The 27,949-nt window shown below is 44.2% G+C and overlaps 1 protein-coding gene across 9 annotated transcripts in view; it reads left to right on the top strand.

Moving 5' to 3' along the window:
* The window catches only part of CANX (calnexin), a 41,300-nt gene that overhangs the window by 208 nt on the left and 13,143 nt on the right, over positions 1-27,949 (top strand). For 2 of the 9 annotated variants that reach the window (XM_078385657.1, XM_078385655.1), the window contains exons 2-9: positions 5,288-5,821; positions 16,520-16,702; positions 18,373-18,446; positions 20,053-20,111; positions 24,308-24,449; positions 25,057-25,138; positions 25,914-26,106; positions 26,549-26,738. In XM_078385657.1, the coding sequence (XP_078241783.1) occupies positions 5,819-5,821; positions 16,520-16,702; positions 18,373-18,446; positions 20,053-20,111; positions 24,308-24,449; positions 25,057-25,138; positions 25,914-26,106; positions 26,549-26,738 (926 nt within the window). In that variant the 5' untranslated portion in view covers positions 5,288-5,818. Of the gene's footprint in view, positions 1-96; positions 364-2,917; positions 3,100-5,287; positions 5,822-16,519; positions 16,703-18,372; positions 18,447-20,052; positions 20,112-24,307; positions 24,450-25,056; positions 25,139-25,913; positions 26,107-26,548; positions 26,739-27,949 lie in introns of those variants that run through there. The other 7 variants (XM_072990077.2, XM_020782746.3, XM_078385658.1 and 4 more) reach the window with 6 other exon arrangements.

Genomic DNA, 27,949 nt, shown 5'->3' with positions numbered 1-27,949 from the left:
AGCCTCAGAGAAGCTTCTGGGGGGGGGAAGGCCAGGGGGAGTGGCCCTCCTTTCGCGCGCGGGGCACCCTGGGACGCTGGCGGAGGCGAATAGCCAAGGGGGGGGTTTCTTGACTCGGGGAAAGTGGTGGGTGGGCAGGCAGTCCGGTTTGATGGGGGGGGGAAGATAACTGCTTGAGAGTTGAGCCCAGGGTCGCGATGGAGAGGGGTAGGTGGGTGGGATGATGACGGGAGGGACGGGAGGAAGAGGAAAAGAACGATGGCGCTGGCAATACAGATGGAGCAGGCCTCGGGGGCCTTTGGTCGGCACTGAGATGGGAGAGAGAGGGCTTGGATCTTCTTCCTTGCTAGCCGTAGCGTGGCAGTGAGTTCCCCTGGCGGGGCGCCCTGTGGGATCAAGGCACCGTTGGGGTTTCGCCCTGGGTGGTAGTTAAAGTGCCTGCACAGGGAGGCCTCCCTCCCTCCCTGTGCAGGCACGCGCACTGAGGTGGTATCGTCGCAGATCTGCTGGCCAGCTGCACATGCACGGCATGACTAATCACTTCGCTTTTTTGGGACGGGGGGGGTGTTCATTTCTTGGCCTTGGGAGGGCGGGAGGGGATGCCTTCTGTGGTTGCGCTTGAGGGGGGGAGGGAGGGAGTAAGGATGGAAGGGAAATACCCTGTTTCCCCGAAAATAAGCCCTAGCCTGAAAATAAGCCCTAGTATGATTTTTCAGGATGCTGGTAACATAAGCTTTAACCCAAAAATAAGCCTCAGTTAAGTGACACCCTGCCCTCCACCATTGTGCAGCAACCAGAAGAAGATGACATTTGAACAAATGTAGATTGTTGTTCATGAAAAAAAAATCTCCTGAAAATAAACCCTAATGTGTTTTTGGAGCAAAAATTCATATAAGACCCTGTCTTATTTTGGGGAAAACACCGTAACAGTATAAATGATTTTTACTAAATAGGAAAGTTGCCTTGAGTTGAAAGGAGGGCCAGGCAATGCTAGAATAAGAAGTCTAGCCTTATATATAACCAGCCTTCCTGCCCCATGAGCTTAAAAACATGCGTAACTTTGTGTAAGGTGTATACTCTTGGTCTCCTCATCTCAATGAGGATGGAAATTAATTTGACACAGACTATAGAGTATATCTGTAATGCAGCATGGCATTTGGATTTATGAGTAGCAGATTCTCATGTAGCTAATGGTTACAATTTTGCTGCATGTATGTTTTGAATTGAGTAGTTCTAGAAGGATGGGTTGTGAGGTTGTTTTAGTGCAAGTCTAATTTGATGCAGGTAATTTGGAGATAAAACTTTGAAAAATAGTTGAGGGAAATGTCCGAAATAAAACAACGAAACATGGAATGCATTTTAAGATTGTACTTAATTGGGATTTTAAGGAAAGATTATATTAGCTGAAACTGCTTTTAGAATAGGGCTATTCAAAAAGAAGAAGCTACGTTTGGTGAGCTGAAGGAATTACTGAAATGTGCCTGTGAGGAGAAAAGTGGGCTGCAAAATGAGGGTACCAGTAGTGTCATAAAACTTCCCAGGCTTTATATTTTAATGTAAGCTTTTGTGGACACATCCACTTCATCAGACATTAAGAGACAGAATGAAGTGAAATGTATATGAAATACCAGTTTCCTCTTCCAAACCTTTCCCAGGCTTGAGTTTCAAACATAGCATTAACACGAATGAGGAACCACCTATGAGTCTACTTGAAAGCGGTACATCACAGAAATATACATTCCAACTGTATAACTAAGTAGAATTCTATATTCCCCTTGGTTAATTATGTTAAATTTTCCTTTGTGTGACCTGAAGTGGAAACATTTCTTTGCAGCAAGAAGGATCAAATAACATACTGCTCAAATAGGAAACGTTTGTAGTGACATACAATGTTATTTTTTTAAAGAGGTGTGGTTCTGCATAATGCTGAGGGAAGGCTTTCATACTGCAGCTGAACTGTGAAAGAAGCCTCTGTTCCTCACAGCAGATGAAGCTTTAATGAAATATCACTCATTTATGATTCCAAGGCATAGTTTTTCTATTTTGAGAAGAAATTTATTAACTATATGTTTCCAATTTGTTTTGGTATGCAGTTAACATAAAACATTTATTCTGTAATAAATTGGTTCATGTTTAAAGGGCCACATGACTCCTTGTTTTTATGGAATAACAAAAATCTCTGTTTTCTTGACTTGTTGGTTTTGATTGACATGACGGGAAGCTAGTATATATGAAATGTGTCTTGTAGCACACTTTTAGACATGCTTTTTTGGAAATAATTGCACTGCATTTAATGCGGCTAGTAAGTGAATTGAGGACTGGACTACTATATGATTTGTAAAGTTTTAAAATCAATCTTATATAAGAAACAGAAGGCACTTGTCTGAAGGAGTGGAAATTAGATGTTTAAATTAATTGGCAATCTAGCCACATAATCCCTAATTAAGTGTTATGTTGTCCAGTGTAAGTAACTGGATGAAGAAGGGAATACAGGACTCTTGTATGCTCACCTTTCACTCTCAGTATGTGGAGAGCCATGGTTTGAAGGAGAGTGTCTATGTATGGATTCAGAACAGTGCTTCTTGCTCTGCCTGTGAAGGGAGTGATGATGGAGGGGACAGGCTAGCACACTCTTAAATGCTTATTTAAACCAAGTCTCAACAAGGCTAAAGAAAAGATCTTAAAAGATTGAGTTTCTACTCAGCATCACTTAGTAGGGATGAAAAAAGTATTGTAATTTGGAGAGATGTTAATTATTGTCTCCTACTTACAATGACCCTATGAATGAACAATCTCAAACGTCCTGTCCTTAACAGCTTGTAAAAACTCAAGTCTTCTCCAGATAATTCTGTCTTCTCTCCTCCAGCACCACATTTCAAATTATTAATTTTTTGCTGTCATCTTATTTACTGTCCAGCTTTCACACTCATACATGGTGACTGGAAATACAAGAGTGTGGAGCATCTTGGCCTTGGCTACCAGTGTCACATTCTTACAATTGAGGACCTTTTCTAATTCTTTAATTGCTGTCCTTCCAAGTCTCAGTCATCTTCTGATTTCATGGCTGCAGTCTCCATTTGTATTAATGATTGAACCAAGGTATACACAATCTCTATTTCAGTTTTTTCACTGTCAGCATGGAAGTTGTGTAGTTCTTTTGTAGTCATGATTTTTGTTCTCTTAATATTAAACTTCAGTCCTGCTTTGTTCTTTTGACTTCTTTATAGTACCTCCCCAGAGTGCTGAATTATTTTCTGTGCAGTTTACAACATAATTACAAAAACAACACTTTGCGCTCTCCCCCCCCCCCCCCAAAAAAAAAGCTGGGTAGTCGTTTTACTGACCTGACCTTGGAAGGTTGAGTCAACCCTGAGCTGGCTATCTGCAGGTTCAACTATTGTCCTGCATTGGTACTTTCTTACAGTACAGTATTTCATTTTCATTAAAAGTAGTTTCAGGCCATTGCTGCTTTCTGCCAGTAAGTAGTGTCATCTGAATATCTTAAATTACCATTTTTTCTTACATAAATTTTTACTCCTCCTTCATCTGAATCTAGTCTGGCTTTCCATATGATATGCTCTGTGTACAAAAACACCATTTTTGGGGGGATGTGGGAATGGCATTGAGTAGTATAGTTGCTGTGCTCTGTGTTGTGAGTTTATCACTTAACTAGCTGGAAAACTGACCCCAGTTGAACCATCAAAGATAGGTTGGAGATATAGTGGTACTGCTGAGGGACCTGATGGTCTTGATGCTAAGAAGAATGGGCTCTAATTCATCATTAAGAGAGAGCTAGTAAAACCTTGTGTACAGTAACTTGTTAGTATATAAAAGAAACAGTATGATATAGTTCCATTGCATGTAAATGCAAAATAAAATAATAGCAAATGTACTTGACAAAGTGTCCTTAAAAGTCAAGTTTCAAGGAGGACTCTGTCACTTAATTTCATCACTTGCCAGCCTCCTTCCACCATGCATACTGTTCCTCCTTTTCACTTCTTACAGTACATGCCTTTCTAGAAGATAGTGAAGGCCCAGCTGTCAGTGGTGCTGTGCTAATGTTCCATGATGCAGGTCTAATGGCAGCTGCTCTCTGTCTCCAAGATTAGAGCCATTCGGTCTAAATCGGGAAACAAGAACAAAGAGTGGGACAGCAGCCTTCATGAAACAGAATTCCCTTGAGAGCTGTATTATGGTAGCCCTCCATGCCACCTAAAAATACAATCTGGGTTCTAAAAGGATATGAATGTTCTCATTTTGGGGGAAAGAGAAGATGGGAACATTTGACAGACCTAAGAAAAATTGTGTCCAGAACTGTTTTACCCTGGTCACTTATTTGTGGTAGACAATGAGCTGGATAGTTATTTACAGATTTAGAGTTACGTACATTATGGCATGGAGCTGCTACCATATCCCAGATACTTCAGCTTCTGAAAGGAAATTTTATCATCAGCTTCACTACCATATGATGTTTATTTTTAAACAGATTTTCAGCCTGTTCCTCTGTGTAATGTACTTAGAAAAAGGTTGCAGCGATTCTAGACATTTAAGCATAGGATTTAATAATATAGTTTGGAAAAGAGACTGCATCTATTAACTCTTCCAGCTTGATTTCTTCTGCTCAGTGTAAAAAGTATAGCAAAGTTTGTGAAGGCTATGTTAATAGTGCCTACTTGATAATGAAGTTGAAGTATAACACAAAGGGAGAGGCCTGTGACATTGTTGGTAAGGTGTCCATTTTGTCAGGAGTGACAAACCAGAATTTCATTCTGGACATTTTCAGCTCATTTCAGATGACATCTGAGTAGAATAAAAATGAAATATATTATGGAAGTTTTATAGATCTTGGAGGTGATAATTATTATGGTATGGCATAGGGCAGTGGTGTCAAACTGTGGCCCTCCAGATGTTCTTGGACTTCAACTCCCAGAAGCCTTCACCACCACCTCTGCTGGCCAGGATTTCTGGGAGTTGAAGGCCAAGAACATCTGGAGGGCCACAGTTCGACACCACTGGCATAGGGCTATGACTTATGTCAATTTGGTCAGAATGCAATTAAAAATTGGTTACAGGGATCACATAACCTGTTACAGCAGCTCCAGTGGCTTTCAGTCCATTTCTGGGCACAATTCAAAGTGCTGTTTTTAATCTATAGAGCCCTAAGTGGCTTGGGTTCAAGCTATCCCGAAACTGTACCTCTCTTTATGAGATGGTCCAGGTATGCACTGTCAGGTTGATTCTCAGTTGATCCAGAAATGGTTTACTAGTCCTGTACCTTCTTTTAAAGGTACTTTGGAACTTGCCCATGGCCATATAAGTGGACTCTTCTCCCAGAAGGCACAGTGGGGAATTGAACTCCTCACCTCTGAATCCACAGCTAAGTACCCATCTCAATGACCTATCTAACTAGCTTTTAATATGTAAATATTGTTAGATTTTGTTTATTTGCCCATCTAAGACACTCTTGCTGATTATCTTGGCTATTTGAACAATTGATATATAAAGGTCTATTTTATAAAAACATATTTTATGAATCCAAATTTATTTGCTCAACAGGTGACCAACAAATTCTTTTGTAATGTAATGTCCTTAATTTAGTGTTCAGGTGGTGGTGGAAAGAAGTGAGATCTGCTACAAAACGCTGCATTTGTGGAGTGATCTCCTGTGCAAGATCCTAGCGAGACATGCTGTCTTCCAGAATATTCCATTCCAACTGCACCACTTCATAATCGACTAATATTCCACAGCCACAGAGCACAGTGAAGTCTTCACTGTACTATTCTTGGAGTTCCCCCTCTCCCTTAAGGCTCAACTAAAGATGGTGTGTAAACCAACAGTTTCCCCCAGGCTTTTAAATCTCTCTCTCTCTCTTATACGTGGTTGGTGTAGTTTCTACTACAGTCTGGAAATATTCACAACCACCCCCAGATATCTGTTTCCTTTAATTTAAAATATCTAGATAAAATAAAAGAGCTATGACATTTAAAGATTATCAGATTTGTTACAGTGAGATTTTGTGGATTATAATCCAAATCTTCAAACACACAGAATTTAGCAGTTAATCCAGAAGCTGATCTACACCTGTTTGCCCACATCTGGAAAGAGATGGACTTTGGTCTTTTTTCACCAAAGCATTCAGAGCTTCCTTGCTGACATCATGCCTTCTCTAGATTAGCCAGGTGTCTAATCTAACTTGATGCAAAGCTACTTCATAGTGCAGATATTTTGTGTAGAGCAAGCATTAGTTTTGTTTCCCTAATTCTTGCATGCACACCTAGTAAATTGTTTTATCCCATATTTTCTTTATTAACGCTTTTCTGAAATATTAATTCCATTCTGTACATGAACAATTCCCCTCTTCTTCCTCCTCCATGTACTTATATGCACTTATGGGCCAACCTGGCCTCCTGTGGGAGGGAATTCCAGAGTCTGATGGAAATAACAGAGAAAGTTCTCTTCTGTGACCCCCCACGAAGTACACCTGTAATCCATCTCTTCTTTCGTCTTTCTCTTTTCCTGCTGCCTTCAACCTTCCACAGCATTATTGTCTTTCCAGAGAATGCTGCCTTCTCATGATGTGCCCAAAGTACTACAGCCTGAGTCATTTTTGAAATAGTTGCTCTTGGACCCACTAGTTCATCTTTCTAGCAGCCCAGCTTTCCTCCAGCTCCACATTTCAAATTACAGTGGACCTTCGACTTAGGGAATTAATTCGTATTGGAACTGTGGCTGCAGGTCAAAAATTCCGTAGGTCGAGGGTCCATTTCCCAAAGGAATGCATTGAAAACCCATTAATCCGTAACTGGCAGAAGAAAAAAAAAAACAGGGCTGCCCCCTGCCTTCTGTCCCCACTGTCCTCTGCCTCCCATCCCCCCCAGGGGCAGGAGGAAGAGGGCACTGGGGACATGAGGCAAAAGACTAGTGGGTCCAGCTTTCTAAGCCCTGAAAGCTCAAACCTGACAGCGGGTGCAGAGTGGCTTTTGACTTTCCCCGCCTGTCCTTGCTTGCACCTTTGGAAGCTGAAAGCCGCCTTTCGTCTGCTGTCAGCTTTGGGCTTTCGGGGCTTAGACCTGCAGCCTACGGATCAGAAGGGGGAGGCGGGGAAAGCGCCTAATTTGAATTTGGCGCTTTCCCCACCTCTCCCTTCTGGTCTGTAGGTCGATTCTCCGGCCACAAGTCGAAGTGAAAGTTTGCGGCCAGAGAAGTCTGTGGGTCGAAAAGTTCGTAAGTGGAGCCGAACGTAAGTCGAGACTCCACTGTATAATAAAAGGACTGAATAATATCAATCACATTCTGTGGAAAACTTAACCATCACTGAAATCTATGCTCCAACTACAGATGCCGAACAAGATGAAATCAGAAGGATTTATGCAAGCGTACAGGAAGAAATTGATCACATACCACAACAAGACATGCTTATACAGTACAGTGGGGTCTTGACTTGAGAACTTAATCCGTATTGGAAGGCGGTTCTCAAGTCAACAAGTTCTCAAGTCAGATCTGCATTTCCCATAGGAATGCATTGAAAACCATTTGATCCGAGGTAGCCGGCTCAAGGTTGACTCAGCTTTCCATCCTTCCGAGATCGGTAAAATGAGTGCCCAGCTTGCTGGGGGGGCAATGTGTAGCCTGTATAATTAAATTGTAAACCGCCCGGAGAGTGCTTGTAGCGCTATGGGGCGGTATATAAGTCAAAAAAAGAAAAAAAGAAAGTAATGGGAAGCTGCTATTCCGCCTTCGACCACTAGAGGGGGATATTTTGTTTCTTTTTTTCTTAGGTCAAGAAAGGTTCAGGGAAGGCAGGGAAAATACAGTCCAGGCAGTACAGTACCAGGCAGTCCGAAGACTGTCTCCCAATCCACTCTCTAAACGCTGGGAGGAGTGAGGAAGCAGACAGGCACCCCTTTCATTGGCCAACAGTTAACTGAAAGTTCAAATTTTGCACTTTCCCTGCGTCCCACGTGGTTTTTTTTCAGTTCTTAACTCAAATCTAAGTACTTAAGTCAAGTCAATATTTTCCTGTGAGAGGTTCTTAAGTCAAAATGTTCTTAACTCGAGCCGTTCTTAAGTCAAGACCCCACTGTAATCACAGGTGACTGGAACACAAAAAGTAGGAAACAAAGAAACAAAGAAAGTAGGAAACAATTGTCAACATTAAAGTTGTGTACAGTGGTGCCCCGCATAGCGAGGTTAATCCGTTCTGGATTAACCGTCGCTATGGGGAAACACCGCTATACGGAACGGAAAACGCCATAGAAACGCATTAAACTTAGTTTAATGCGTTCCTTTGGCTCTTAAACTCACAGTTCTGCGAAGTTTCTCCATAGCGCCGCCATTTTCGCACCCTCGGTAAACGAGGGCAGGCCGCGAAAATGGTGCGGGCGGCCATTTTCTGCACCCGGCGGCCATTTTGGAACTGCTGATCAGCTGCTCCCAAAATGGCCGCCGGGTGCAGAAATGATTGCAATGCGATGTTTAGCCTATCTAAACATCGCAATGCGATTGCATTAGCGACCCCAAAAAACGGGTCGCTATGCGGATTCGTCGTTAAATGTTGCGCTTGTTAAGTGAGGCACCAATATAATTCTTCTGTAGTCATGATTTTTGGTGCCTTCATGTTCAACTGCATTTCTGCTTTGATACTTCCTCGTTTTAACTTTCCCTTATAGTCATTTCACCTTACAGTCATTACAGTCATCAGCATTGCTGCTTTCTTCCAGTAAAATGGTGTCATCTGCATCCTAGATTATTAATATTTCTTTCACCAATTTCCACTCCTCCATCAGAATCTAGTGTGGCTTTCTGTATTATATGTTATGTGTACAAATTGAACTGATAAAGAGATGAAACGCACGCTTATCCAGCACCTTTCCTATAGGAAATCATTCTGTCTCTCCATATTAAGTCCTAATGGTAGCTTTTTGTCCACAGTCCAGATTACGCATTAGAACAATCACGTGCTGATGCACACCCATTTCTTTCAGAGCAACCTATAGTTTCTCATTATCTACACAGTCAAAGGCTTTGCTGTAGTCTATAGAGCAGTGGTTCACAACCTTGAGTAAGTTCTTGGAAGCCTTCAGCACCAGCTGTGCTGGCTAGGCTTTCTGGGAGTTGCAGTCCAAGAACACTTGGGTTACCCAAGGTTGGGAACCACTGCTATAGAGCATAAGTGATCTTCTGACATTCTTTGGTGCACTCTTAATACAGTGGACCCTCGACTTACGGAATTAATCCGTACTGGAACGGTTGCCGCAGGTTGAAAAGTCCATAGGTTGGGGGTCCATTTCCCATAGGAATGCATTGAAAACCCATTAATTCGTAACCGGCCAAAGAAAAAAAAATCCCGGGCTTCCAAAGCTGCACCCGCTACCTTTTGCTTCCTGTCTCCACGTGGGGACAGGAGGCCTAGAGTACCAGGGACAGGAGACAGAGGGCAGCGGGTGCAGCTTTAAAAGCCCAGCAAGCCGAAATCAGCTCCACGCCCGTTGCCGGCTTTTGCCTTGCCGAGCTTCCAAACCCCCTCCGCTGTCTTCTTGTCTCCTGTCCCTGTTGTGAGACAGGAGGCAGAGGCAACGGGGATGGGAGACAAGAGGGCAGCAGAGGGGGTTTGGAAGCCTGGCAAGCCGAAAGCTGGCAGTGGGGAGTGGCTTTCAGCTTGCCGGGCTTTCAAAGCTGGGGGTGGCTTTGATTCTCCCGCCCTTTCCCCCTGCCTTTTGTAGGTCGACGCTCCGGCCGCAAGTCGAACCAAAATTTTGCAGCCAGAGCTTTTTGTACCTCAAAATTTTTGTAAGTAGGGACATTCGTAAGTTGAGGGCCCACTGTAGCAAGTGGGCATTTGCAATATGATCTCAAGTGCTTCTTCCGTTTTAGAATCTAGGTTGAACATCAGGCATTTCTTGTTCATTATGAGGGGGTTCTGATAAGTATTGAGAAAAAATTGAGCTAGGAAGCTATAAATTGCAGGTTGTATCAGCCAATTTGTCTATATTCAACGGTGCAAAAATCAACTATGTTTTTAACTTTCATTTTCTGGTCCAAAGTGAACATAGCAGCAACTCCAGAAAAGTTCAGTGTGGAAGAGTATAGGACCATAAACAATTTCCTGTTTCTCGAAGAGAAAGGTGCAAAGCAGATCCATGATGAAATGTCACAAACTATGGGTGACACTGGCCCTTCATATGCAACAGTTAAATGTTGGGTTGTCAATTTTAAAACTGGCCATTTTGGTGTTCAAAGTGAGAAACCCAGTGGAAGGCCTGTTTGTCTCTGTGCCTGCAAATGTGAAAGCCATCCATGACATGATCATGGAGGACCGCCGAATATCAGCCAAAAGTATTTCTATATATCTGATAATATCACTTGAGAGAGTTGGTGCCATTATCCACAATGACTTGGAAATGAGAAAGCTGGCAGCAAAGTGGATCCCCAAACTTTTGACAACCGAACAAAAGAGGAAACGTGTGGAGTCACAGGTGGCTGTTTTGGAACATTTTGCAAGAAATGAATCAGATTTCCTGGGCAAATTGGTAACTGGTGAGGAGACATGGATCTACTGTTATAATCCTGAGACAAAGGAACAGTCTAAGGAATGGAGGCACATGGTTCCGCCAGGCCAAAGATGTTCCAAGTGCAAAGGTCAGTGCAGAAGCAAATGGCAACATTTTTTAGGGATAAGAAAGGTGGTTCTGCTGGTGGACTACCTCCAACAGGGTTCAGCCATCAATGCAAAATATTACTGTGCTTTATTGACAAAGTTGAGGCAAACCATCAAGGAAAAACGTTGAGTAAAGCTCTCCAAAGATGTCATCCTGTTGCATGACAAAGCCTCATCATACACTGCAGGTGAAACAGTGGCAAAACTGACCCCTTAAGCTTCCAAGTGATGCCCCATCCACCCTATTCTCCTGACCTGGCTCCTTCTGACTATTACCTGTTCCCCAAACTCAGAAAACACATAAAGGGACAACGATTTGGGAGTGTTCTGGAGGCAACTGATGCTGCAAATGAGTGGTTACACCAGCAGTCGGAAGAATTTTATTTGCAGGGACATAAGAAGTAGATGTTGCAAGTGCATTGACTTCCTGGGGAAATATGTAGAATAGTGTGACAGTTACAGCTTCCTAGCTCAATTTTTTCTGGGAAAGGCTCAATACTTATCAGCACCCCCTGTATAAGGTAAAAGCCTTGAGCATCACTTTGCTTGTATGGGAAATTAAAGCAGTGGTTCTATAGTTAGTACACTCCTTGGCATCTCTTTTCTTGGGGATTAGAATGTATATGGAGCATTTCCAGTCTGTGGGCCATTTTTCTGTTTTCCATATTTGTTGGCACATTCTTTTTAAAATTTTAACATACTTGGTCTCTGTTGCTTGAAATACAGTGGTGCCTCGCATAGCGACGTTAATCCGTTCCGGATTAATCGTCGCTATGCGAAAACATCGCTGAACGGAATAAAAAAAGCCATTAAACTTTGTTTAATGTGTTCCTATGGAGGATAAACTCACCGTTCAGCGATGTTCCTCCATAGGGGCGGCCATTTTCGGTGCCTCTAAAGCGAGGCAGCACAGCCGGTCGGCCATTTTAGAACCGCCGACCAGCTGACCAAAAATGGGGCCTTTGGCATTTTCCCCCAGCTGAGTGGCGGGAGCTTCAAAGCCCCGCCGCTCAGCTGGGGGAAAATATCGGCAGTCGGCGGTGGCTTTGGATGGATCCCAAAGCCACCGCCGACATTTGCCTTCCGAGCTCTCAAAGGGCTTCCCCGCCACACATTGGAGAAAGCCCTTTGAGAGCTCGGAAGGCTCTCAGCGGCGGCGGGGACAGGGTAGGAGGTGTCCGAATGGCTTCCAGGTGAAGCACTGGAAGCCATTCGGAACCCCCCTGCCCCCGCCGTCGCTTGGATCCAGCCCCCGGCCGGTTCCCCTTGCATGGTCTGATCCGACCATGCAAGGGGAACCGGCCGGGGGCCGGATCCAAGCTCCTACTGCCGCCGCCGCTGCTTGGATTCTCCCCCCGGCCGGCTTTCCCTTCCATGGTCGGACTAGGAGTCCAGGTATGGATGGGGTAACGGGCCGGGGGGAGAATCCAAGCTCCTACCGCTGCCGCCGCCGCTTGGATCCGGCCCCCGGCCGGTTCCCCTTGCATGGTCTGATCCGACCATGCAAGGGGAACCGGCTGGGGGCCGGATCTAAGCTCCTACCGCCACCGCCGCCGCTTGGATCCGGCCCCCGGCCGGTTCCCCTTGCATGGTCTGATCCGACCATGCAAGGGGAACCGGCTGGGGGCCGGATCTAAGCTCCTACCTCCGCCGCCGCCGCTTGGATCCGGCCCCCGGCCGGTTCCCCTTGCATGGTCGGATCAGACCATGCAAGGGGAACCGGCCGGGGGCCGGATCCAAGCGGCGGCGGTAGGAGCTTAGATCCGGCCCCCAGCCGGATCCAAGCTCCTACCGCCGCCGCCGCTGCTTGGATTCTCCCCCCGGCCGGCTTTCCCTTCCATGGTCGGACTCTCTGGAGTCCAGCCATGGATGGGGTAACCGGCCGGGGGGAGAATCCAAGCTCCTACTGCTGTCGCCGTCGCTTGGATCCGGCCCCCGGCCGGTTCCCCTTGCACAGTCGGATCCGACCATGCAAGGGGAACCGGCCGGGGGGCGGTTCCAAGCGGCAGCGGTGCCGGTAGGGCTTGGATCCGCCTCCCGGCCGGTTACCCCATTCATGGCCGGACTCCCGAGAGTCCGACCATGGAAGGGGAACCGGCCGGGGGGGGCGGATCCTAGCCCCGGATGCCTGATAGGCATCCGGACCCCTGCCGCCGCGGCTTGGATCCGCGTTGCGGCCGGCTACCCCATCCATGGTCGGACTCCTGAGAGTCCGACCATGGCGGGGGTAGCCGTCCGTGGGGCGGATACAAACGGCGGCGGCGGCGAGGGTCCGGATGCCTTTCAGGCATCCGAAGGGGAATCCCGGTGGTGGCCTCGGAAGGACCCTTCGGAAGCGTCCTTCCGAGGCTACCGCCGGCATTTTCCCCCAGCTGAGCAGCGGGGCTCCCGCTCAGCTAGGAGAAAATGCCCCCTCCGAAGGGGAATCCTGGCGGTGGCCTTGGAACGACCCTTCGGAAGGGTCCTTCCGAGGCTACCACCGGCATTTTCCCCCAGCTGAGCAGCGGGAGCGGTCCTTTGGAGGCTCCCGCCACTCAGCTGGGGGAAAATGGGGCCTATGGGGAAAACATCGCAAAGCGATTTTTCCCCATAGGCAACATCGCAAAGCGATGGCAAAAGAGATTGCTTTTTTGCCATCGCTATGCGAATTCCCAGTGTGGAAGGAATTGTCACTATTAGAGATCAGGCCGGGTAGGTGGGGCTCGTCAGCCCTGGAAGGCAGCCCATCTAGGAGAAGGACCACTCCGAATTTAAACCTCCACTGCCTTGTGGCTATATCCACTTATGGAAAGGGCTTCAGGAGATAACCTCGAGGCAAAATCCGGAGCCGGAGTCCCGGAGGCATTTTCTTTCATTCTGCCAACTCCTGCGACGTTGCTGGAACCAGTTGTATTGGCTCTTGCCTTTCCACTGGACCATTTCAGCGATGTGGAGAGGGGGGATTTGCTGCTTGGGTAACAGCCTATCCTCCATACTATTTTACCCAGGCTTCGTGCTCTGGAGAGGACACTCCAGCTTCGCATACAGCGTCGAAACAACACGGGAACTAGCAGTTACCGGTTATAAGTCTCTGCTCAATTGGCGTAGAGCAGGACGCCAGGGGCTACTTCTGACGGTGGGAGAGGTCATTGCACCTCACTAGGTAGATACCGCCCGCCTTAAGCTGGGCAGCCCCCAGCCAGTAAGGTGCTACCTCGCCACGGTCTGTTAACCTCACGGGGTGCGTGGGGTTTAGGGTGAAACCCGACAAGCAGATCGACAACCGTGCCTCGAATTGGCCTCCTCAGCCACACTAGACGCTGTTCCAAGTCCTCCATACAGAGCACGATACCATAGTCTTTCGAGACTGAAGGATGCCTACTACTATGCGAATTCATCATTAACCGGGGCACTCGTTAAACGAGGCACCACTGTAGTTCTATTGGTATTCCATGTGTTTTAAGTATTTCATCTCTCTAAATTTGTCTTTTCTTTTTACTACATAAATGGTATTTTTGCGTTTTCCCCTGATATTCTCTGTTTTCAATTCATAGTTCTTCTGGTTCATAGACAGTTGAGTTTAGTAATTCAAACCTGTTCATTATGTGGACTTTTAATTAATCAGGAGTGCTTTTTAAATTATACTTTCGCAGTACCGTTCTTTTATTAACATGATCAGTACCACAGTCTGTTGCTTGTCTTGTTTTGGCAGAGAGAAAATAGCTTTGCCATCTCCTGCTTCCAGTTATGTAGTCTGCTTGATTTCTGTATTGACCATCCGGTGTTGTCTCCATATAAAGCTGTTGATTTGGTTGTTTGAAACATATATTTACAATAAACAGACTGTTGGCTTCACAGAACTCTAGGTCGTTCTCCTTCATTTCTTTTCCTTAGGCCAAAATTTCCAACAACATTTGGCTCTGCTTTGTTTCCTACTTTTTGTGTTCCAGTCACCTGTGATTATAAGCATGTCTTGTTGTGGTATGTGATCAATTTCTTCCTGTACGCTTGCATAAATCCTTTTGATTTCATCTTCTTCGGCATCTGTAGTTGGAGCATAGATTTCAGTGATGGTTAAGTTTTCCACAGAATGTGATTGATATTATTCAGTCCTTGTATTATACAGTGGAGTCTCGACTTACGTTCGGCTCCACTTATGAACTTTTCGACCTACGGACTTCTCTGGCCGCAAAGTTTCATTTTGACTTGCAGCCGGAGAATCGACCTACGGACCAGAAGGCAGAGGCGGGGAAAGCGCCAAATTCAAATTTGGTGCTTTCTCCGCCTCCCCCTTCCGGTCCATAGGCTGCAGGTCTAAGCCCAGAAAGCCCAAAGCTGACAGAGGGCGAAGGGTGGCTTTTGGCTTTTCGGCTTCCTCCCTGGGGGAGGTGGGGAAAGCTGAAGGCACTGGGGACATGAGGTAAAAAGCCAGTGGGTCCAGCTTTCTAAGGCTCCATGGCTGACAGTGGGCGCAGGGCGGCTTTCCGGTTTCCAAAGCTGCAAGCAGGGAGAGGCGGGGAAGGCCGAAAGCCACTCTGTGCCCGCTGTCGGCCTTGGAAGCTTAGAAAGCTGGACCCATTGGCTTCTTGCCTCATGTCCCCAATGCCCTCTAGGCACCAAGGACAGGAGGCAAGAGCGCAGTGGGGCCAGCTTTCTACGCTCTGAAAGCCCAAAGCTTTCTAAGAGCCGAAAGCCGATTCGCCCAAAAGCCACTCCGCGCCCGCTGCCGGCTTTCTGGGCTTAGAAAGCTGGACCCACTGGACCCTTGTCTCCTGTCCCCGGGTGGGATAGGAGGCAGAGGACAGTGGGGACAGAGGGCAGCGGGGGCAGCTTTGGAAGCCCGGGATTTTTTTTCTTCAGCCAGTTACGGATTAATGGGTTTTCAATGCATTCCTATGGGAAATGGACCCTCGACCTACGGAATTTTTGACCTGTGATCACAGTTCTAATACGGATTAATTCTGTAAGTTGAGGGTGCACTGTAGTCCCTAACTGCCTGTGCTACATTTTATCTCATCACTAGAGCTACTGCATTTCTTCTGAGTTTGTGTGTGTTGTAGTATAGGATGGGTCCATGAAAACTGAAAATAGTATTGGCTGTGAAACATGGAGAAATCAATTTGCTTGTCCCTAATGCAGTATTCTTGTTGCTAATTCAAACTTACTTGTAGTGATAGCATTAGATGTGCGTTTTTCCCTACAATTACTATGTGTTTTGTTTTCTATTCAAGTTTTGAATTGAAAGGATAGGAAGGAATTCAGTACCATCAGTTGCATGATTAAAGTACTAATGTAAAGTGTGTACATCTTATACATTGCAGTGATTACATGTTTAAAACAGCTTGTGGCACAGGTCTGTCGGCTTAGTGTGCTTAATCACCACAGTATTGCTTGCGCACATAATTGGAGATGGGGGTATTCGTATATGAATACGAATATCCCCCCGCACAGGTGGAAATAGTGCGGGTCCGGCTCCATGGGGCCAGATAGTCCACTCACAATTTCTCTGCTGCTGCCGGCTCTGCATAGACTTCCTATCGTGCCATTCTTCTCAATGGATAGCCACTCTGCGACTTAGCAGGGAGGTTTGTCATCCCACCTCCTGCCAGGAGTGGGTAATCGATTGCAGACAGTGGCGTGATAGGAAGCCTCTGCAGAGCTGGTAGCAGCGGTGAAATTGTAAGTGAACCATCATTATTTCCACCTGTATGGGGATATTCGTATTCATATACACATGCCCTCATCTCTATACATCATAGCTGTGATTTACTTTGAACAAAAATCTGTCTTGGGGTCTGCTGTAATGTGTGGATGTGTCGAATTGTGGGGATTATTCTTTGATTTTGCTGGCAATGTCAGATTGTCTCTCATTCTTGTTCATAGGCCATGAAACAAAAGTGGTTGCTGTGTGCAGCACTGCTGTTAGCTGGGATCTCTCTGGTCTTGGCACATGATGTGGATGATGATGATGATGATATAATAGATGTTGAAGATGACATTGAAGATGGGGTTGAAGACATAGAGGAATTGAAGCATGAAGCCACCACTCCACCTCCACTCCCAAAGGTTTGCTTGAATACTTCATTCTTCAGCCGATCTGTAAAAAAGTCACGTGCAGTATTTTACGAGTACTCCTTTTACAGAGATTGAGTTGAATCTGTTACTTTTTTAAACCATAATTTATTCTGATTTTAACTGGTCCAGTAGCTGAGAACCATGGGGGCCAGCATTTATTTCATTTGGTTTGAGTCTTTATGTAGACAGTGGTAATTTCAATCCTTGCTTTAATTGCTGTACTACTCAAAGTAACTTCTCTGGGTATTTGCAGCATGGAGCATTTTGCACAGAGGAACTGGGATAGTAAGTTTGTTTGTGCTTTGTTTGAAGCCAATATTGTTTGGAATTATAACACCTGTTTTGTGTACTGTATATATGGCCAACAAACCATTGTTTGAAAGTCAACCTAGAAACATGTAGATGTGTGCTGATTAGAAATGGGGATATTCATATTCATAAACAAATATGAATATCCCCTTCCCAGCTGGACCTAATGAGGTTTCGCCCCCTGGGACCAGCTCATCCACTCACGCGTTCCAGCACCACAAATGCCCCACTCTTTCCACCAGTGGTGCCAGCAGCTCTGTGGGGAGACAGCAGAGCTCCTGGTGCCATTGGCAGGAAGAGTAGGAACTTTGCAACCACCGGACATATGAGTGGATGGGCCAGGCCCTCACTAGGCCCAGTTAGGACAGGGATATTCATATTTGTTTACGAACATGAATATCGTCATCTCCAGTTCAGATTGTTCTTTCAGCTCTCATTCTCCTTTTGGACTACTGAATTACTTCCTTTTAAGGCAAAAAGAAGAACAATATATACAGTACTGTGGGTTGCTGACATAGTAGTGCATTACCAACCCACTTTGGAACATGTATCAGGAAGTGAAATGTGTAAGTGACAGGGTAGATTAAAATCAGTGATATTAGAATTAAAAATGGATTTTTAAAATTTAATCTGATTTTAAAAAAATTAAATCAAATTTATCTTAACAAAATGCTTTGGGAGGAAAATCTAAAGATAGTTTTCTATTTAAGATACATTATAGTTCAAAGGTTGTTCAGCATGAAATAGAACTTAGTTATATAGCGTAAAGCTGTATATTCATACAACTTTTCTTTGCAAACTAATTAATTTATTCCAAATTAATCCATGCTGAGATAGTATGCACTTTTCACAGTAATTCCAGTATAAAATGAACAAAGTTCAGGAAAAAACTTAATCACATTATTCTGCAAATCTATGTACAAACAATGAACACATGGATGTTTAAGTACAAGAATATGTATGGTATATAAAGATACTGTTTTAGTTAAATAAAACAATTTAAGTAGTTATCTAAATTTGAGTGATTAACCTATTAAACTAAAATCTGTTCTGATATTACTGTTTTACTAATCTGGCAAGTTATTATTCTAAATATAAATTTTTCATTTGGTTGCAAATATTAAAGATTATAACTACAAGAATGAGTCTTTAAATCTAAAAATCATGATTGAAATCAACTTAATTTAAATCAAATCCACCCTGGAAGTGATGACCTTTTAACCTGGAATTAAGGACATTTGGAGTTCTAATGTACAAATCAAGAATGAAAACGTCAATGTGATATAAATTCATTTTAAACAGTGTTCGGGAAATGTTCAGTTTAGTTTGTTAGTTCATCTTTTTCCCATCAGGTTACATATAAGGCCCCAGTCCCAACGGGAGAAGTTTATTTCGCTGAAAACTTCGATAAGGGAACTTTGGAAGGGTAAGTGAAAGAGGCACAAGTAGATTTCCAAAGGAAAAGTTTTATCCATTAGTCTGCTTATAAACTTTTTTTTCTGCCTCTATGTATGGTGTTCAGCCGGCTCATGTGGTGATCCTCCAAGTTAATTTTCATCAAAGAGGAATAACACACCAGCAGGTGTTGAGAAATAAGGAAGTCAGCCTAGTTCAGACATGAACTCTCTATGATCAGTTATAGCTTCCATAATCCCTAATCAGCATAGCAGGTGATATGGAATAATAGGAAATCCATTCCATGATATGAACGGCTATGTTTTTCTCACCTGTGGCATAGACAAAGGCTTTGCTTTTAAAAAAAAGTCTTACACCTTGCCTGAAATGTTACTCACTTATTTGCTTTGATTGATTCCATGGTCTAGGGCCATTACTCTCCTTCCCTCAATGACCCTGCGAGATAGGTCAGCGGTTATCAGAGAAAGCCAAGCTCTTCTGCCAAAGCTGAACGCCTGGACACTGAGATGGGCACTTCTTGCTTGTTTGATGGAGAGAATTTGCAGAACCAGTACAGTGGGGTTTTGACTTGAGAACTTAATCCGTATTGGAAGGCGGTTCTCAAGTCAAAAAGTTCTCAGGTCAAATCTGCATTTCCCATAGGAATGCATTGAAAACCATTTGATCCGTATCTGCTCTTTTCCGTCCATAGAAACTAATGGGAAGCTGCTATTCCGCCTTCGACCACTAGAGGGGGATATTTTGTTTCTTTTTTTTCTTAGGTCAAGAAAGGTTCAGGGAAGGCAGGGAAAATACAGTCCAGGCAGTACAGTACCAGGCAGTCCGAAGACTGTCTCCCAATCCACTCTCTAAACGCTGGGAGGAGTGAGGAAGCAGACAGGCACCCTTTTCACTGGCCAACAGTTAACTGAAAGTTCACATTTTGCACTTTCCCTGCCTCCCACGTGGTTTTTTTTCAGTTCTTAACTCAAATCTAAGTACTTAAGTCAATATTTTCCTATGAGAGTGGTTCTTAAGTCAAAATGTTCTTAACTCAAACCGTTCTTAAGTCAAGACCCCACTGTAGCTTATTAGCAACAAAGCAGTGACTGAAGTCCAGTCACATTAAGTTAACGCCATGTAAGTCTAATGACATCATCTCCCATAGCCATATTTGTTAAAAAAATGTTTCCTATCCCACTCTCTACACCTTCCAAGGCTTCCTTAGATTCATTTTAGTCCTGGGGAACTCTTTGGGGAGAGCAGGTTGCAGGGAAGTCTGAAAATCGTTTGTGTTGGTCCTGCTGCTGCTGTAGTGATTTTTGGACATCTGACCTTTCCCAGAACCAAAGAGATTCCAAGGAGGCCTATGAACCGTAAGGGAAGGGATAAGAAACCTTTTACTAACAAAATAGGTCCACAGCTGATGACATAATCGGGCTTATGTGGCATAAATGTACATTCTTGGACATCACCCATTAAGTTATATGTTCTTATCCCAATATTTAATAAGACTAAAGTCTGATAATGTTCAGTTAAATTGTTACAAGATGTTTGTCACAAGACATATTCAAAGTCTTTGTTAAATGTCTGCTTGCCATGCAATTCTTCATTAGAAAAAATTGTTTGTTTATTAGGTGGGCTCTTTCCAAGGCTAAGAAAGATGATACAGATGATGAGATTGCCAAATATGATGGTGAGTATTGCATGTTGCTCAGTCCTGGCTATATGTTGTGACTTGATAAGTGGGGGTGGATGGAATCATGTAGCTATAAGCATTGAACTTAAAAAATGGCAGTGTTTTTGCTACCCTTTGTTGATGAAGAATATGTACATGGAGTTAAAATATCAAAATGAAAATGCCTTGCATAAAACGATTCATTAGGGGTGTGCTGTTTCATGTTTTTGGAATGCAACCCTCAGAATTCTTCAGTAATTCTCCAAGCAGAATGCTGGGAACTGTAGCCCACAAACATAAATCTGCAGACATCTACATTTTGCTTCCCTCCTCCTGAGAAGGCTTTTAAAAAATTTTAAATTTATTTTCGATGCTGACTTAATTTTCTCTCACTCACCCCCTCCGGCTGCAGTGCTTCCTGGGACTCATAGTTCTTCAGAAGTGCCTGTCATACCCCTTCTCTGTCAGAAATCCCTTTGTCTTTGATTATTTATGTAATGGTTTCTTTAAATAGCCACAGGAATAAATGTGTTTTCTTTAATTTCCACCTCTTTCCTCTTTCGCTGCCCTGATGTGTGTTGTATTTACCACTTCACTCAGGCTCTTACACCACCCTCCACTTATTTATCTCTTAAGGCTTGAATAGAATTAATAAGGTTTTATTAAAACAACAATGTTGAAAGAACGTTGCTTATTCCTAGGCTTCAAATCTGTTCAGACCAATTCTTCAGTGTCTCTGTCACCTCTCTCCCCGTCAAACCTCCAAATGCAGACATCTCTCCAAATGTCACTCTCAAGACTCCAAAATCACCCTTTCTTTGATCTCTTCACCAGATTGCTCAAAAACCTCACCAACGTGCCACTCCTCTAGTTCCTCCTGCCAATCATAACTATTCATATCAACATTCCATGCGTCTCACTCACCAACTCCCATTACATACTTACCAAACCTTTGAATCAATACATTTAAACATAACTGGGAATCACAGTGCCCACTGTATTGCCTAATGGGCAGCAAGAGTACAAGTCACAGCATCCTCTGCACCCAGGAAGACCTAGCCACTGGGTTGTTCATGAGATGGCAGGGTAGGGGTGACTAACGAGATGGAAAGATCATCGGGAGAAATAGTCTTGATGCCCGTTAGGCTCTACAGAAGGCATCTGCTCAAGAATTACAATTTCCAGGAAGCACCACAGTGGGAAGTGGGTGAGTGACAGGAAATGAAGTCAGCATTGCAGGTAAATAACTGAAAGAGGCCTTCTATGTGGGAAAATCCTGCCCAAGGCCGTTGGTTGTTATCTGTTACAGTGAGAGCAAACATTCCTGGCAGAGAAGTAGCAGCTCCTAGCGGGCGGGGTGACCTCTCATTCTGCCTTTCTGCTTAGAGTTAGAGCAGAAGTTCAAAGACTTTCTCCGGCCAATCCTAGTGGTGATTAGGATACTAGTATCCTATCTGAATTCTCACAACATACAATGTAATCCTTACTGTATTAATAAAAAGGGTTCTCAAGGCGTTGCCTGGGGGATCTGCTGGATCCACTGGATCCGACATCTGTTTGTCAGACTTCTTTGCAATTGCCTTCCTATTATTCTGTGATCATCCACATCATTAGCCTTTCTTTGTTCTGTGATCACCTACACTTCTATATAGAGTCGAAATCTAGACATTTGTAGATCTGTGTTTGTGGAGAGTAATTCCCAAAATTCTGCCTGGGGAATTCTTGGAGAATTCTGGGATTTGGAGTGCAAAAACATGGAAGAGCACACACCTACTGATTAACTTTCTGTATAACAGTGGGGTCTCGACTTACGGAATTAATCCGTATTGGAAGGCAGTCCGCAGGTCAAAAAGTTTGCAGGTCAAATATGCATTCCCCATAGGAATGCATTGAAAACCATTTAATCCGTATCTGCTGTTTTCCGTCCATAGAAAATAATAGGAAGCTGCTATTCTGCATTCTACCACTAGAGGGGGATATTTTTCTTTTTTATTAGGTCAAGAAAAGTCCAGGAAAGGAGGGGGAAGGCAGGGAACAATTTCCAAAGCACTTTTGAATGTTTTTTTCATCTTGAAAAGCACCTTTTCAGCCAAGCCAAGCACCTTTTGGGAAAAAAGGGGCAGCAAAGGAGGGAGGGAACACCTTTTAAACCAAGCACCTTTCAGACAACAGAACAGCTTGAAAAGCACCTTTTCAAGCAAGCCAAGCCGAGCACCTTTTGGGGGAAAAGGGGCAGCAAAGGAGGGAGGGAACCTTAACCCCCCCCCCCACAGCAAGGCACAGAATCCAGCAACCATTCCTCCAGCACAAAAATGCCTAAGGAGAACCTCTACCTTTGAGCTGGTCTCTTGCCTCAGCATGGTCAGTCCAGCACTTGGTGGTGGTGGTGGCGGCCAGAATCCTTGCCCGGGGGGAAACTATGGCTGCGACCCGGTGGGATTGTTGCCTCTGAGGAGGTCAGGCAGGAGCCAGAGAAGCGAAGCGCATGGGAGTAGAGGGAGGAGAGCCAGCCTGGGGAGGGCCTCTGCCCCACTGCTGCCACAGGAGCAGGTGAGGGGGAGAGAGCAGATGGCAGGTCCGCTCTCCTCAGGGGAGGGGAGGAAAGTGAGGCAAGGCATGGCCATGCTCAGGGTGGGCATGGAGGGGAAGAGCAGCCATGACGGGCCTGACCTACCCTCCTCCTCCCAGGGGACTTTGCTCCTCCTCCCGGGAGTCCGGGCATGGCTGTGATCGCACGGCTCAGCTCCCGGCAGCAGCGGCGGCCAGAATCCTTCCCCAGGTGCAGGTGAGGGGGAGAGAGGAGACGGCAGGGGAGGGAAGGAAAGTGAGGCAAGGCATGGCCATGCTCCGGGTGGGCATGGAAGGAAAAATGCAGCGATGGAGGGAGGGGAAGCAGCCACGACGGACCTGACCTACCCTCCTCCTCCTCCTCCCAGGGAGCTCAGATCCGGGGCAGGGACTGTGCCAGCCAATGCACTCTTTTCCCCGCCGTCCCGTCCCCTCTTCCCAAGATCCCTCGCCCAGCCTCCGAATCAACAGGAGGGGAGGAAAAGTCAGTTTGAACTTTCAGTTAGCCAACAGTTAACTGAAAGTTCAAATTTCGCACTCTCCCCGCGTTTTTTTCTCCCTTCCGTAGATCGAAGTAAAGTTCGCAGGTCGAGGAAATATTTTCCTCTCAAAGTGGTCCGCAAGTCGAAAAGTTCGTAACTCGGGCCGTTCGTAAGTTGAGACCCCACTATATATAATAGAAACACAGTAGTAGTAGAATTCATGTGCAAATATTTACTAGAGACAAGGCAATATATATATCTTATTTTCAATTTTTATCTTACCTTTCTTCTATCTGGCCAACTAACATAGGATATTTCATTACTTTTTCCCCTCAAGAATAATTGGAATAGTTTAAGCCAAGTGAGAATAACTGGCTCAAGATCACCCAGTGAACTTCATGCCTATGTAGGGTTTTGAAGTGATCTCTCTCGAGACATAGCCCAGCATTCTAAGCACTAGACTACATTGGTTCTTAGCCTTGGGTTACTCAGGTGTTTTTGGACTGCAGCTCCCAGAAGCTTTCACCATCAGCTGTGCTGGCCGGGGTTTCTGGGAATTGCAGTTCAAAAACACCTGCGTAACCCAAGGTTAAGAATCACTGCACTAGACTACATTGGTTCTCCTCAGTAGCACCAAAAAGAGAAAGTTATGCTGAAGTGTAGTGAAAACAGTTTGATAGCACAACTTCAGTAGACTCTACCTCTACAGTATTCCAGCATCATTCCCATAGAGAGAATGTATTACAAAAAAATAGGCATTTTTGGTGATTTTTTTTAGTATTATTATTATTTTTGCTCTTCCACCCCCACCCCCAATCCCGAGTAGACCTCCACTGAGCAGTGCTCCCACTAATGTTGATTAGAATCCAGTTCGTAGTTGCTAGACTGTAATTTGACTATAGTGTGTTTGAGTTTTGTAAACAAAGTTACTTTGTTGCATAAAGTTACCTTTACTTGTAAATTGAATCTGTAGATAAGCAGTAACTGAACTTTGAATATGAGTTTTATTAGTAAAACCAGTTAAGTGATTAACATAATGAAACCCATGCAGCAGTCAGTGTAAATAAAAAGACTAGAAACAGCATGTCAGTTTGTAGGATTTGCTGCGAAAACAATTAGAAACAGCAAGAGAGTCTTGATGACATTTTCTCTCCCTTCTTATAGGTAAATGGGAAGTGCAAGAAATGAAAGACACTAAACTTCCAGGGGATAAAGGGCTTGTGCTGGCTTCCAGAGCGAAGCATCATGCAATTTCTGCCAAACTTAACAAGCCCTTTGTTTTTGATACCAAGCCCCTCATTGTACAGTAAGTGGAAATAGGTTTTTTCCCCCCATTTGATTGACTTCATTTATGTCAGAAGCAAATGATCCTTCTGGGATGGAAGGAGCAACTGATAGATGCATAGACACTGAATAGTTGATCTTTTGTAGAAAAGCATGCTAAGTATTGTACTCACTCATATGATGATTTAGTGGTTATGCCACTTTGCAGCAAAAGCAAACAGTTCTGTTTACTTGATCGAATCAGTGATTATTCTTTTGTGGAATCCTACATCAAAGTATCTTACTGCTTTTTTCTAGACTGAACCATGGTTTTGCTGTCAGAAATCTGTCTTTAGTTCATAACTCATTTAGTGCACATTTGCTGAGTGAAGAGGCCATCATTTGTCTTGAAAGCTGAATTGGCCAATGTATGGTTTGCCTCCTGAAGAGAATTAAAAACCAGAATTTAAAACTAGGTTTTCAGTTCCTAGTTTGGAGGCAAAGCAAGGAAGTAATCTGAGGATAGGAAATGAGGAGACCTTGATGTCTGTTGTGTGCAATTGCCATCAAGAAAAAGAAATAATAGTGCTTTGTTTTTTGTTTTTATTTGTAAATGACAATGTATCCTTTGCTCTCCTAAACTCTATTAGATATGAGGTGAATTTCCAAAATGGAATTGAATGTGGTGGCGCATATGTGAAGTTGCTTACTAAAACTCCTGACTTGAACCTGGTAAGTGTGTCCTGCAGTTGCTAATGTCACTGAAAATATCCGTGGATTGCTAACTTTAACTAAGCATCTGTGTTTCATAATTTTGTATTACAGCAACAAACAAGACTGTAAAACTGCTGTTGCTCTAAATAACATTCTTTTTAAAAAGTACTGTATTTGCCAGCGTATAAGGCGACTGGGCGTATAAGATGACACCCCCCCCAACATTTCCACTCAAAATGTAGTTTGTTATATACTTGTTGTATAAGACTAGTATTCTTACTTTGGCTGCATCATGGGGAGAGTTCCTTTTGCCGCTTTTGGTTCCTTTCGCTGGGAGAGAGCCAGAGTTTGCTGGAAGAAGGACAGCATCAGCGCCGAACAGCTGACTGTCAGGAACCAGCAGAGAGGCGGCAGCCATTTTGGAGAGGCGGCAGCCATTTTGGAGAGGCAGCAGCCATGTGGTTGCATCTCAGAATGGCTGCCGCTTCTCTGCTGGTTCCCGACAGTCAGCTGTTCGGCACTAGAGTCAGGCTGTTCCCAGGCTACCAAGGAGGAGCGGGCTCGGTCTACTCGTAAGTGACTTCACTGGGAGAGAGGGAGGGTTTGCTAGAAGTGCACCCGGCGTATAAGATGACTTGGAGGCATGTTTTTCAGGGCCAAAAAGTCGTCTTGTATGCTGGCAAATACGGTAAATGTTTTTGTGTTTTGAACCAAAAGATGGAAGACAACAGCTTGCCTCAAGAGCTGATTTATACTGCATTTTTGAAACACTGTCTTTGTATATCATTTAAAGGATCACTTCCATGACAAAACTCCTTACACGATCATGTTTGGGCCAGACAAATGTGGGGAGGACTACAAATTGCACTTCATCTTCCGACACAAGAACCCGAAGACCGGGAAGTATGAAGAGAAACATGCAAAGCGACCTGATGCAGATTTGAAGAACTACTTTACTGACAAGAAGACTCATCTGTACACGTTGGGTAAATTACATATTTTGAAATAGAGGGTTGTTTGTGAAATTCCAATTTAGATAGCTCTTATGGAAGGTAGGAAAGAATCTGAGAGCACTTGTTTGCAACAGTGGACTGGATTTTAGTGCAAAGTGAATATTTTCTTTTCTACTTACTCTATCTCAGGGAACAAGCCTTGATTGACAGAACAACTTATTGTAGCAGAAACTAGGCATTTTGATAGACAGTGAAGTTTCTAAAAAAGGTTAGCTGATATGTGTAGTTTGCTGATGGGCAGTGTAACAAACAGTACTACAACACTGTTGAAAGCCATTGGCAGCAAAAAAAGGCTTCTGTTTCGCATCTGAAGAAAACAATAGATTGAAGGGGGACCTTCTTAGTGTTAAATTATTTTCCTTGCCTTCTGAAAAAGTTATTGATTTATCTTTATTTTCTTTGGTGGTTATCTTAGTTTTGAAGGCAGACAACAGCTTTGAAATTCTGATTGATCAAATGGTTGTAAACAGTGGGAATCTGCTCTCTGATATGACCCCCCCTATAAATCCACCACGTGAGATAGAGGACCCAAATGATCAGAAGCCAGAAGATTGGGATGAGAGAGCAAAGATTCCAGATCCAGAGGCAGTTAAACCAGATGATTGGTGAGTAGGTATTGAACTTTCAGAAGTCTGAAAAAACAGCAACATTTTCACATTTTGTGGGTCATAAAAAGATGTATAAAAGGATGTAAGTGGTGGTGTGATGTAGTGGATAGAGTGATGGAGTAGGATTCTGGAGGACAGGGTTTGAATACCCATTTGGCCATGAAAACTTTGGGGGGGGGAGTAGAAACCACTCCTTAAATCTCTCACTTACCTTGAAAGCCCCATTAGGGTCACTCTAAATTGGTTCCAACTTGACAGCACAGAACACACACAGGCTCTGTAATTCTACTATGTCATTTATCTACACAAGGACTGTACAGAAAATGTTGAATCCTAAGAAGTTTAAAAGTGAACTTGGGTACAGTTTCTCTAACTGGTGTTCTGTGAACTTTGTCACAGCTTAAGCAGAGTGCAAAATAGCCTAACAATTGTGTACTCTGGCTACACTGTAATAGTAGGCAGTATCAGTCATTTCAGCTATTTTAAAGTTCTTTGCTATCAGGTTGCCTACTTCCCTTCCCAGCTAAGAGGAGTCTGTCTTCAGATTGGATAAGAGGTAGGAGATAGGGCAACTCTGGCTTTTGGTTTGCACATTACTGCACTTGTCATCTGTGCCGCTGTTAATATTTCTGTTTGCTGAGGACACAAGCTAGCTAAGAGTTTTAAAGAGTACGTTTAGCAAGGCTCCAAACTCTCCTCTAACACAATTTCTATCTGTGTTATATCAATCTTTAGCAAAGTAAGAGCAGTGACACTGAAGTTACTGGCATTCGCACAAGGCAGTGCATCTTGAGTTTGCCCATTAGTTTATCTGGTTTGGCTCAGTCACTGCTCCTGGTAAAGAGGGGAAAGCCTTGAGCAAGAGATTGAGCTTTGCTTGCTTTTCTTTAACCTTGAGGGAAGAAAACCAGGGTGTCTTGTGCACAAACTTCTCTTGTCTCTTGAAAGAGTCTCCATTTTTCTGTGAGAATAGCTGGCAGGGCTAAAAAGCCAGGCCCACACTCTGTTGGTAAGCGTGGAACACTGTAGTGGCCTTCTTTGCCTAAGACAAAGAAACTGTTGGGTGTGAGAGAGCAGACCAAAGATTTCTGAGACCAGAAAAAAAGCCAATTGAGCGAAGATGATATATCTCTTGGGGCATGGGTATCAATGTTTGGGCACCACTGCAGAGAAGCCCATTTCTTTTGTTACCAACAGTTGTACTGGTG

Source organism: Pogona vitticeps, chromosome 2 (assembly GCF_051106095.1).
Source record: "Pogona vitticeps strain Pit_001003342236 chromosome 2, PviZW2.1, whole genome shotgun sequence".
NCBI lineage: Eukaryota > Metazoa > Chordata > Lepidosauria > Squamata > Agamidae > Pogona > Pogona vitticeps.
Note: the sequence above shows the minus strand (reverse complement) of the source record. Positions and strands in the feature narration are given on the sequence as shown.